The 13,082-nt window shown below is 35.5% G+C and overlaps 1 protein-coding gene across 6 annotated transcripts in view; it reads left to right on the forward strand.

The window, feature by feature from the left end:
* The window catches only part of ZEB2 (zinc finger E-box binding homeobox 2), a 127,381-nt gene that overhangs the window by 87,442 nt on the left and 26,857 nt on the right, over positions 1 to 13,082 (forward strand). For 4 of the 6 annotated variants that reach the window (XM_082395804.1, XM_082395806.1, XM_082395805.1 and 1 more), the window contains 2 exons: positions 1 to 180; positions 5,039 to 5,110. The exon at positions 1 to 180 is cut by the window's left edge and continues 78 nt beyond it. In XM_082395804.1, coding sequence (XP_082251930.1) covers positions 1 to 180; positions 5,039 to 5,110 — 252 coding nt within the window. The remainder of the gene's footprint in view (positions 181 to 5,038; positions 5,111 to 13,082) is intronic. The other 2 variants (XM_082395808.1, XM_082395807.1) reach the window with 1 other exon arrangement.

Genomic DNA, 13,082 nt, shown 5'->3' on the forward strand with positions numbered 1-13,082 from the left:
GGATTGCTAACCCTCTGGACCAGGAGAGGAGTCCAGCTAGCGTGCCCAACCATGAGTCCTCCCCTCACAGGAGCCAGGCTCTACTGCCAAGAGAGGAGGAGGAAGATGAGATAAGAGAGGGTGGAGTGGAACATACCTGGCACAACAACGACATTCTCCCAGCCTCTGTAGATGGTCCAGGTAAGTGTCTAAAACAACTTGGCCCCTTCCTGTGCCATCTACCTAGTGGAGCGTCCACAACCAAATCGTTAAAATATTTCTTTCCAGAGCCCTCGCAGAATAGAGATACCAAAGCTGGTGACAGATTATGAAGTGATAGTCGTGTTATCACATTACCGCACTACTGACATCTTAGGAAGGGATCATGTTTCCGTCTGGACGCAAGTTGAACATGAACTACATTTTAAACACACAACGTGAAGGATTTGCACCACATGTACAATGTGCCAATTATACAACACCATCAAGAGCTAGCCTCTCAGGGTGGAAACTGGAAGCAAACATAAAAGCTCACAACTAATATGTATTTGAAAGTTTTGTGTAGTGATACAAACCAAATAACTGTCAGTTTAACAGTAGTTGCAGTGTCTGTCTGACACCTCCTATTGTAATTCAACCATCTAATCATTCCCTTTTGTTAAGTGTGAATGTGATTTCACACTTCTACCTGGTCAGGTAGCTTTCTTTCTTATTATTTAACAGCTAAGTACTTGATAATGATGGTTGCTGTTTGGTGGGAATCTCTGGGGAAGTAGAAATGGTCCAAGGCCAACTCTAATAAAAATAAGGTGAATTATATTCAAACTAAAACTTCAGATGCCACTGTGAAAATGGAAATGTCATGGTCTAAAATTCACTTAGGATGAAACATCACCAAGGTATGAAATGATTAACAAACTAAAGGAGAATTAATCATATCCCCCTAAACTCCCTCTGCTGATCTCTGCTTGGTAAGGTGGCCTGTAAAATTTTTTTTAATGACTCTTCTAATTCAAACCTTCATGTCTCCTTAATCTCTGTTCCAAGACCCAGTGAGCGCTATCATGATTTACTCCACCTTATGTTTTTTTTCCTCACGATATATATAACAATAGCAGTTTTATAAATAGGTGAAGTGGGTGGGAAGGAAATCAGTAAGCACAAGAGTCTACCTGTATGCTATTGTGATGTCGCAGACTATAAAACATTGAACATAGGCAGAGTTATTGTTTGGTATACTGGAAGGAGGATAATAAAAGTACTTCCACTACTAAAGAAAATTAAATGTGACAAAACGAGAAAAGAAGACTGATGGCAGTTTGAGTGTAGTGTATTTGTTTTTCGTTTTCCTAACATACCGTGCCAAGTTTTGTACTCTTTCTGTTTCCAATTTTGCTTTCGGTGAAGGTTTCTTGAATCTCAGCAATCCCACACATAAACATTTATCGTTATATCCATTAAGACTTAAGGTTTTAGATTTTCAACTATGAGGGAGAACTCAGCCAAAGATGCTTGAAAGATAAATACGTTTAATTAGGGGCAGAGGATGATCATTAAAGGAAGTCTGACTGCTGCAGAAGTCATTAACAATCTTAAATGAAATTTTTATTTTTATGATAGCCATTTACATGTATAATAAGAGCCAATGATTCTTGGGAGCAGTGTGACAGAAACAGAGTGTGGCGAGAACTCATGTAAGACATACTATTTAAATGAGCTGGTGTTAGCTATTCATATTTGTTAATGAACTAGATATGCAGGGCTATAAGAATGAATGTTCTGATGCTTTAAATTTTAATATCTAGAAATCAAGGGTAAGGATCAATTACTAGAATTTCCACCCTTAAAGGAATAATTATTAATGATATAACAAATGTAGAGCTCCAAACTTCTGAAAAAAAAAAGGTTTAATTTAAAAAAATTAAGATCAGGAACTGAAAAACAGCCAAAACAGCCATGTCAAGCTGTAGTAGTCTGTGATCATGGCAGCTTTTTGTGTTGGTCATGGATCGTAATTCTAAATGTTTTAATATACAATAATCCATATGAATGCATTACAGACCCTGTTATCACCTGTAGTTAATGGTGCCTGTGATACAAATGAACAGGCTGTTCTTTGCTCTTACCTTTATGGTAAATAAACTAGCATCCTGGAGTCACAATAATTAAATAAAATGTAAATCCCTAATCTCATTTGGCTATTTGGACCAAGAAAGTTACCCAGCTATTACCTGTCTGGTTCTAATGATTAGTAATGATTTATTGTTCTTTTTTTTTTTTTTTATTGTTCCAAAAGTGCTCTGATGTGGTGCCTTGATGTCTAATGAAAAGAAATTGGTCTTAAAAAGCTACTCATTGTTTATCCTGACTCTTAGATAACACATTTTTCTTCTGATAAAATATTTTTCTTATTTATTGTTCAAAACATACAATATAGACAATAATTCTAATTCTGGTGCTGTTTTATTTAGTAGTGTTTTATCCCTGGTGCCTGGCAGTCTACCATCATACCTCAGCACATAGCTTTACTCTGAGATAAGCCGCCTCTCTTTCGCTCTCTCTCCCATGCTTTCTGTAGTTTGTCTGCAGGATGCAGGTTTTCCACTGAAGAGTGCAGAGGAGTTCTTACTGTGCCTTTCCGGTTCCAGCACAATCAAAGTTTTGTGTTCAGAATTGTCCTTGACATTCTTTCGTCCCACAATGGGGTGGACACAGTGTGCTGGAAACCATGACATCATTATCATCGACACAGACTTAAATAAATCACCTGCATCTTGGCCTCTTTCTGCTTATTCAAGGATTCTTCATCTTGAGGAAGAAAGTGCTCTTTATTTTTATAAACCTTCATCCCAAGGGTGACTGGAAAACGCAAACTTTTACAAGTGTTTTAAAAACAAATATACTATGTGGTTTTAGACACAGTATGCTGAGTCAGAGGTGTCTTGGGAAAAAATGTTTAAGGTTAGGCGTGAGGCAGAAAGACAGCCAGGATTGCCTTTAGTTCAGGGGGGGATACTCCTAACCCACATTATGATGTCCTTCTGAATATGGATTCATGTGAAACTTAATTAAATAGGCATGTGCATAGTATTTCAAATACATACCTGAGCTTGATGTTCAAAAAAGAAAAAGCTTGATGCTCAGTAAATTGAAGCAAAGTACATTCTGGGTAAAAGTGACACCATCTCAGTTGCACAATCTTTGGTAAAAGAGGGTTATAGCTAAAGTATTACTACAGAATGCAGGACACACTAAGTGCCAACTACACATGTGACTATGCAGCATTTAATAATTTGGGAAGCAACCACCTCCTGTAACTTCTCTTTACGTTTTCATAAGAAAATGACAATGAGGAAGGAAGTGCAGCAGAAATCTTGAACATTACCACTATTATGCAAAAAAAAAAAAAAAATGCTGTTAACTGTTTTCCCCTCAGTGACTTGATCTCTCAGATGGAAAACTTATGATTCTTCTGACTCTTGGCTACCAGAAATCACATGAGAGGAGCAAGGAAGAAAGACACAAAAGTCATATTTATATCTAGTACTGAACTTCTCAGAAATACCTTAATTTAATTCCTTGCAGAGACTAATAAAAATATCAGATGAGGGAACCTTTTAACCAATCCATTATTATAATTGACAATACAGTATTGCTGTATATTGAACTCCTAAATGTTTTATGCAAAATGTCCCTGTGAAAATATTCCTTAAATAAGGGAGAAGTCCAGGGCCAAGAATGAATTTAAAGTGGTCGTAGAATTTAAACAAATACCATTCAAATTATCTGACTAGTATTATGCCCAGTGGCATTAAATTAGCATCTATTTATATCTGTGTACTTTACCTTAAGAGGCTCATAATTTTTCAGTTCTGATGCCATAAACAGATATGCTGCAGGATACTACTTGAAAAACATATATTTTAATTTTGTTGTAACATTTGCTAGAATCTGTTTTTCTACCAAATAATTATAACTAGAATGTGATAAGCAAAAATGGTCAGGATAAATTTGGGAATTCACAGAGTCCTATTTATAAAGTTTCTCTTGTTTTAAACAAAATGATTATCACAGAGAGATATTCATCCTGGATCATGTTTGGTTCTCATTAGTATTGTTATTGTAAAAATAAAAACTTTAAAAGTCCATGTTTAATTTACTTTCTTGCAGGATTTTTAACTGTCAGCTGTCCTTCTCTGCCTTCACATATTCTACAATTTGGTAGGCAGAAAATCTGAGAGTTCTCCTACTTTCCAGACTCTTCCCATTTTAAAATATTACAATTTTAGAAGATGACCTTTTATCATTTATAGATCTTCAACTTCAGTGTTACATATTTTCATCTTCATCAGAACATTGAGCTGTTCTTATAGCTATGTTTTTCCTCAGAAAATGGCTATGACTCCCTACTGGGGAATTAACGGTAAGGAAGAAAGATATTTATGGAGTGGTAGGAAAAGGAATAAGGAAAATATGTTTTAGAAATTTATATAAAACAGTGAAACAGGTGTTTTCAGTACCTCTGGGATGCTTGTTTTATAAACTGGGCATTTCAAGTTTTGGTATGTAGAATTAGGTTCTTTAAAATTTCGCTTGCATAGATTAGCACCATCATAGCTACTCCAAGGAGGGAAAAAAAGCATGGAAATAAAATAAGAAATTCTGACTTCTCTCTGATAATCCAGTGTTACCAGAGGCATAGCAGCCAGCGTGCCTCTTCGTCAGTACAAATACTTAGTTGCTTTTGACTCTTATTGAAAAAATAATATCTTCCCCCCTGTTTGTCACTAGAACTGCCACTAGAAGAAAAGTCTTTCGTTTGCCCCAAATAAGCACCTCTGTTTTTCACAGCTTGCAGTAATGCTTAAAGTAAATAAGTTCTTGTGCAGCTAGCACTATTGGATTCATTCAGTTGCCTGAACAAAGCTATTGTTTAGAGGTTTACAACAAGCCTTTTCTGTTTCCTTTAAAAGAATCTTCCTTGTTCCTGTGGTAGGCATGCTTAGTATAGTAAGCCTTTCTACAATTTTCAAATGCTAAAGATAATCTTCCCCCACAGAAGAAATGAAGGAAGACTATGACACTATGGGGCCGGAAGCCACGATCCAGACCACAGTTAACAATGGTACAGGTAAGTAAGTTTACCACGCCAAGGTCATGTTTGTCCTGCGTCATGTGGATTTAGTGAGTCAGGGACAGAAACACTGACCCATCCATTTGTATGTCAGTGATTTAACAATTAAGTCAGACTTTACAAGTCTCTTGTTTTGTTTCAAATCAGAATTCTCTGTTTTGGTATTTTATTCAGCAAATATATCTTTTATTCTTAAACCCTAATTTGCCTGTGAAAGTTAAGAAAACTGAACTGGATTTTTAAAAAAATCTTTTCAAAGCCTGAGTTGGGCAAATTTCTGGTAGTAATTTTTATTTTAAAAGACTGCATAAGTATAATTTGAAAATTGTAATATAATATGCCTCTTCCAGTCACCACTTGATATTAGTCATTGAGATTCAAATGATATGGTGTAATTTAGATTGTAAAATGTTTCTTCAGAAAGACAAACCAAAATTCTGTGAACATTCCTCATAAAAACTGATCATCTGAGTTCCTTTTTATCCTATCTTCATTTTATTTCTCAGTACCTTCTAGTTCCTCTAAATAATATTTTCCAGGCAAAAGTTTCATAAAGAATAGACAATTTCACTTCTTTTTAATGAAGGTAAAAAATTGCAGTAGGAAGGTGGTAAGTGGTGCTTTGTTTTATTCTGCTACTGCTGTAGAATGGAGTTTCAGGACAATTGTGACCTTCCATGTTCTTTCCCAAAAACTGAACAGCATCTCCTCTCACACCCTCTCACGTCACTAGTGCAAATTTACACTGACTGACTATGTTTATCTCTCTTTTCCTGGATAAGGCTAAGTATTTTTGGTGTTCCAAACAATCCTTCATACCACCATCAAAAATATTACCATAGTGCCCAGTATAATGTTAATTCCTAAAGCAAAAGCCAAAAAAAAAAAAAAAAAAAAAAAATCACATGACTATTTCCACTCAACTCACCAACGAAAACTAGTCGCAGTTTTATGAAGTTTTAGAAATGTAAATAATTAAGATGATATTCATATCTCCCTTATGTCGAAACACATCACAATAGACTGTTCATGCTGTGTTTCTATTTAGAATGCTCTTATTAATAACTTACCACGCACTAATTTACATTCTTGGATATAAAATAAGAGAAATAATAAAAAAACTATTGTAAATTTTCCTTCATTTGAATACTGTCAATTTAAGGTACAAAAATGAAACTGTACAATATGGGATTATGGAAAAGGTATAGAATTAGGAACCTATAATCCTGGTTTTTAGCTACAGCTCTGGCAATAACTAGATTGCAACCTTGGGCAAGTCAATTGCCCGTCTTGGCACTCAGTTTCCACATCTGAAAAATGAATAGATTTCACTAGTTGCTTGTTAAGAATATTTCTAGTTTTAATATTCTATGTTGTAGGGGTACCATCACTGTGTAAAATAGAAACAAGATAAAATAACTTCTTATAAAAACACAATAATAAAGGGATACTACAAATTAGATATTTTCTGTAACGTCCCAACTCATAGGATCAAAAATGGCTTCATGTTCCTTTTAAAGACAATTGTTAAATTTCAACCTCAAGCATAAATAAATAAACTCTAATTTCATTAACTTTATAGGCATTTAAAATGTCACTATTCCACAAAGTGACAATTTACTAGCTGTTTTATACACTTAAGGTCTAAAGTGGGGTTAATAAAAATGGTTCCTATTCAGAAGATTTAAAAATCAATTTCGAATGTTCCTTCACATAGCCTTAAGATTTGCCTTTTCCCATACTATTTACTACTCCTTATAGTTCATATGTATTCAGTCAATAAATAGATCAGTAAGTATTCATTGAGTGTCTTCTGTCTATTCACTTTTGTGTGCACATGTTCTGGAAGATGGGCCAGGAAATCTTAGACATGGCTATTATTTAATTTGGAAGATGAGACCAACACACAAGAAAAAATAATAAACAATAAGTGAAAATGTGTGATAAATATGCAACAAATAGTAGGAACTATAATTATTTCAAATTACAGAAATATGAGAGACCCTATGGGGTGAATATTCAGAAAAGGCTTCATGAAGGAGGTGAAATTTGAACTAAGTTCCTTTTCAGTAGTCATGAAGAAGTGAGGAAGGTCCTTCTAGAAGAACAGGAGTGTGTAAGCCAAGGAAAGAAATTGTAATATCTATTCAGAGGATAGCAAGTAAAAGGATTTGGCTGAATCAGGGGGTCCTAGGAGGCAATTCATGGGAAATGAAGCTGGACATGTAAGTTAAATGTAAATGGAGAATGTAAAGCAACAAACCAAAGAGTTTGGGGCATGTTATACTACCGTGATTTCTGTGAAGAAAAACTAGACTTTGAGAGACCAACTGGAAGTCATTGTAGTTATTCAGGTGTGAAGTGACAAAAAGCCTGTCCTCGGGTGGCGACAGTGGTGAAATTAGTAACATGACTTCTTAACAACCAATTGATTCTCTGGGTGATGGAATCAAAATGGCTTCAGGATTACACATCTGCATGTTTAGAACATGGCAAATACTTGCTATTTCTAGATAAACAGAAAAAGGATCCAATTTTGAGAAGACCTTGAGCTTGTCTTTAGACAAGTATTTTCATATAAAAGTTATATAAATGTGTGTGTGTGTGTGTGTATATATATATATACATACATATATATGTATATGAATGTTCATTGGAAATGAGGAATGGAAACCCAGGAAGTCAGGGCTAGAGATAAAGATTTGAGAGTCATGCAAATATATTCAGATGGTATTTAACATCATGGGACTAAGACATTTACAATAAATATACTGAAACATGTAGAAAGCTGAGGCCAGGGCTTCTGGTGAGTAAGGAGAAAAATCAAATTCATTAAAAGAAAAAAGATTAAGAGACAGAAAAAAATTAAATATCCAGGAGACAAAGAAAGTTTCAAAAGTAGACAATGGTCAATTGAATCAAAAGATTCAAATAACTACGACTGAAAGAATGCTGAGCAAATACATTGGACTTGGTAATTAGGAATTTACTGGTGACCCTCAGCTTAGAACTCTGGCCTTTTAGAGAATAACACATATTTCTTCCCAACCATAAGTTTACTGCTTCTTATCCCTAGCATCTTTTTGGATGCTAAAAACATGTGGAATTGAAATAAGACATCTTTAATGGTTGAAGTTGCTTATTAATGGAGTATCTCTTTCTCCCCACATAGGTCCTACTGATCAAGGTCAAGCTATTGGCTGACCTTCCTCTCCAGCCACCCAAACCTATAGTGATATCTTCCTCCAATGAACTCTTATAGAACAAATCAGCTGACCTTGCTGTAGATGCTATAGTGTGTTGTAACTTAATGTATTGTCTTTTCCAAATTAGATCGCAAACTCTGAGAACACAGATGGGTTTTAGGCTACCACATTGTCTATGAGAGTGCCTTAAAATTAATAGGGTCTCAACAAATATGTTTTTATTAGTGAATGAATATGGAATTCTTTAATATCAGATACATTTTTCTTTCTTTTTTTTAAATTTTATTTATTTATTTATTTATAGCTGTGTTGGGTCTTCGTTTCTGTGCGAGGGCTTTCTCTAGTTGCGGTGAGCGGGGACCACTCTTCATTGCGGTGCACAGGCCTCTCACTATCGCGGCCTCTCTTGCTGCGGAGCACAGGCTCCAGACGCGCAGGCTCAGCAATTGTGGCTCACAGGCCTAGTCGCTCCGCGGCATGTGGGATCTTCCCAGACCAGGGCTCAAACCCGTGTCCCCTGCATTGGCAGGCAGATTTTCAACCACTGCGCCACCAGGGAAGCCCCCATTTTTCTTTTTTAATCAAAGCCGAACAAACACATTGGAATAGATAATTTTTAAACAGGTTAAGCATATTTTCTGATAAAAAGTGTTGTTATTAACTGGAATAAGTTGTCAGGGGAAGACAAAGAAAATGTCTCTATTATTTCTGAATATTCAACACACAAATTTCATTCCTAACTGAAAGTAAGGAAAAGACCTCTAAATTTCCTACTCAAGTCTACAAATCTATTACATAGTAGAATTTAACCAAGTTCATATCAATGGATAGAGTAGTCTTTTAGAGTCTAAAAGTATCTCCTTCCTAGTATATTCTGCTGAGTTAAAATGTGTAGAAGAAACCACTCATTCTTTCTTATCCTGACAGCATCATACACCTTCCTAAAGGCTATCTCTACCAGGAAGCCATCTGACAGTCTCCCACTCAAGATTAACCACTCATTCTTTTGAGGGTCATTCTCTCTCATATTATAATTAGTCACCTGCAGGTATGTTTCTCTCCACTAGATTGTAAGCTACTTGAGGGCAGGAATGATATGGGATTTTGGTCACTTTCTCACCACAGACCCTAGAATGGCCCTGAGTCAGAAAGAGTTTTTGAAAATGAGAGACAAACAGCACTTGAACTTTCCTTTCACATTTCTGGGTTGACATTCTTTTGACAGCTGACCTGAAATAATCAATCAGACATTTTCGTCTCCCATTATTCCAGTCCCCCAAATGAGAAAGACTCAGTTACATTTGACTGGTCTCTAGCCTTCATGTCCTCCTCTATTTAGTCTGTCCACATTCTTCCTATAACCCTTTTCTCATGGTCCAAATTCCCTTCTTAGAATCTTTAATTGTCCCTCAGTACCTATAAGACAAAATCCACATTCTTTAGACAGGTATTGAGTGCCATCCATTTCATACCAACAGTGTTGCATTCTTGTCAGACCAAATCACTTGGTAATATCAAAAAAGAATCACATTTATACCAACCTCTGAATCTCTGCCCATGCTATCCCTTGAGACCCTAATCTCTCACTCCCTTTCCTCCAATTATCCAAATTCTACCCACCTTTCTGTTCTTCAAGGCTAGCTCACCTCCCATTTCCTTAATGTGGTCATCCTTGAACACCCCCAAACCACATATATCTCTTCCTTGTCTGAAATCCCACAGCCCTCAGGTACACACCACTAATTTTAACATGTTGAATTGTTCCTCTTTATGTTGTTTGCACATATTTCACCTAGTTAATTTCATGGAGACAAGCAGTTTCTTGAGCTATGAAATGGGGGTAAATTAGTATGACCTTAGTATGTGCCCCCAAAATATTTGCTTTAATAAAAGGGCTAGTCCCTGTTTGCCTCAAAGTGCCCAGTACAGCAGTGAACACACATGGTATGCATTATGACTGGTAAAATGAATGAATGAATGAGTGAATGAGTGAATGAACAAATATTAGGTGGAGAAGAAATGGACTCTGAGAAAGGAAGTCACAATAGGTGAAAACGTTCCCTGTGAAGGGGATTAAGTCCAGTATCTTCAGAGAGTGAAACCAGGATTTAAGTCTCTGAAATCTACTTGTTAAAGGCAAAGAAAAACAGACTATCATTACTTTTTTGCAGCAAAGTTAGATTAGCAGCATAGCAAAATTGATCTACAGCATATAAAGCATTGAAAACCCTGATTTATAGTAATAACTTTCTACATTGCATTTAATGTTTCTACATTGGTTTTAATGTTTTAAAATTTTTTAAATGTATGCTTTAACACTTAAAGAACACCTTTTCACAAAGAACTTTACATCTTCCAGATATTAATCAGGTTCAAAATCAGAATGAAATTATTATGTAGAATTTTTAAGAGTGTGTTTTAAAAGGTATTTTCTAAGAAGATTAGAGAAATGGAAAAACTTGGGAGCATTATAAACATGAGTTTGCCTACATGCTAGTAGTAACAAGGATCTATCTTAGGTGCACGGTGATCATTAGCATTAATGTGTTTCCACGTGCATATCAAGACCTAAATAAGCCCCTGATGTTTTCCTCTTTGACTGTATGAGAGTTACCTTTACTCAAACAATCTAGCACTCTTGTTTTAAAGGGCTATTAATAACCACCTGCATCTTTGCTTCCTTTGCTGGGAAGAGGAAAACACCTTACATCTAAGAACTGGGTAAGGCCAGTTGAGGTCTCAGTTCTTAATCTTATATAACACAAGAAAATTATTGTCCAAGAACTAACTGTACTGACTGTAACTAATAGTCATTAAACATGCTTCCAATATTTTAGGAATAATATATAAACGCTTTTACAGATAAAAAGGCAAAAGTTGTTTTGGGATGCTCTAGATTCTAGAGTCAGATAAACTACATTTGAATTTTGTCTCTACCAGTTACTAGTTACATGAACTTGAGTATAGAATAAGCCTTCATTCTACATCGGTAAAGTGGAAATAATGATTCCCTGTTTACAGAGTCTGACTGTAGCGATTAAATGGTATTTAATCATTTTTAAAGGACCAAGTACAATGCCTAACATATACTAGATTCTCACCCTCTCTTGGTTATTTTTCTGGTTTGTTTGCATCTGCAAGTAAGCGTACCCATTTCTATTCATTAAGAAATAAATGCATTCTGAACTATTTCCTCCCTTTGTACTGGCTCCTCATTAACTTCTCTAGAATACCAAAATACAATATTTAACAAATTGGTAATGGAAGGACTAACCAGTCGATTCTGAGAACCTTGGCCAATTAAATTCCTTTGACATCTTGGAAAACTACCCAGACAAGTTGTAGGACACATTTCTTTTCACTGCTCTGAGGTTGCATTTGAAGTTAAAATAGAAAGATTAAGAAGGAATAGCTTAGTTTTCTATCTCTCTTCATCTTTATCTAGCACCTTTTTTTTAAATGTAGAAGAGGATTTAGTCGTATTTATAATGTTTGTGTATAAGGATGTTGAAAGCTGTCAAAGATTTTTCCTTCACTTGATCACTGACTAGCATCAGAAATTATATCTTTTTTTCCTTCTGTCCTGTATAACAATCAAATAAACAAATAATATTTGTCACTTGTTTACAACCACTAAGATATTTCCATTCGTTCTTTTCATAGTATTTGTTGTGTGCAGAATTGGAACTGAGGTTCAAGAAACAAAGGAAATAGAAGATATAGTCCTATCCTTAAGGAATTCAAAGTCTTATGATGCCATTAGGAAAGACAAAAATCACAAGGACATGAAGGCAAAAGTTACAAATAAATCATTATAGCTTCATTAGCTATTCAGATCCATAGTCAATTTGGGAGACCCTACTAAGTACAAGGCATTTTTTAGGCATCATGAAAGATACAGTGAACACTCACTGTCATTAATGACTTACATTCAATTGGGTAAATAAAACAATGGAAGATGAATAAGAAATGTGTGTATAACGTTTAGCGCAATTTTAGGCATAATACATGTTCAATTGTTGCTAGCTATTATTATTATTATCAGTAATGATTATAATAATACATGGATTAAGGTGTTTTATTTGAAATACGGAAAGCTATGTAGTTTCAAGTGAGAAGTTTTCAGTATTGCAGAGGGTTTCTGACAGAGAGTAGTGTCAAACATTAGAGACATGAAAATAGGGAGGTGACTTAAGAGACTGCACATTTCAGAGAAGGTTTTCTCCAGGACAAAGGCTTGTTGAACATGCCTCTGTGCAAAAAGAGAGACAGCGAAAATGGCTGAAAATGTAAAAGGAGATGAGGCGAAAGATGGAGTAGATTATCAGAAGAGTTGTGAGGGAATAGCTTTGGATGGTAGCCTTGGCTGTGGGCAGAGACACATCTTTTTTAGCAATAAGATCAAAATAAGAAGGGAGAATTGTTGTAGAGAAATTTCGGTTGAATTTTAGGTAGTTGATGGAATTCACATCATTTAGGTTGCACTCTTTGAAGTAAGTAGGAAAAGATATCATCAATTGACAGTATGGGAATGGGAGTAGGGTTGGAATCTTCAGGAATGGAAATTTAGAGTAATTGCTGTGGACAATGTATGGAGATTCAATTATCATCATGAAAGAGTATCCTATTTTGATAACATAGACAGAAACAAGGCTATACAATTATTTACGTTTCTTTAAACATTTTTTATATTCTAGGAACAGAGAAATTGGGCTGGATTTTAGTTTGGCAAGGCCAGAATGACACAAGAACAAGGGGCGGGG

Source organism: Balaenoptera borealis (genome assembly GCF_965194805.1).
Source record: "Balaenoptera borealis genome assembly, chromosome: 6".
In the NCBI taxonomy this organism is placed as follows: Eukaryota; Metazoa; Chordata; class Mammalia; order Artiodactyla; family Balaenopteridae; genus Balaenoptera; species Balaenoptera borealis.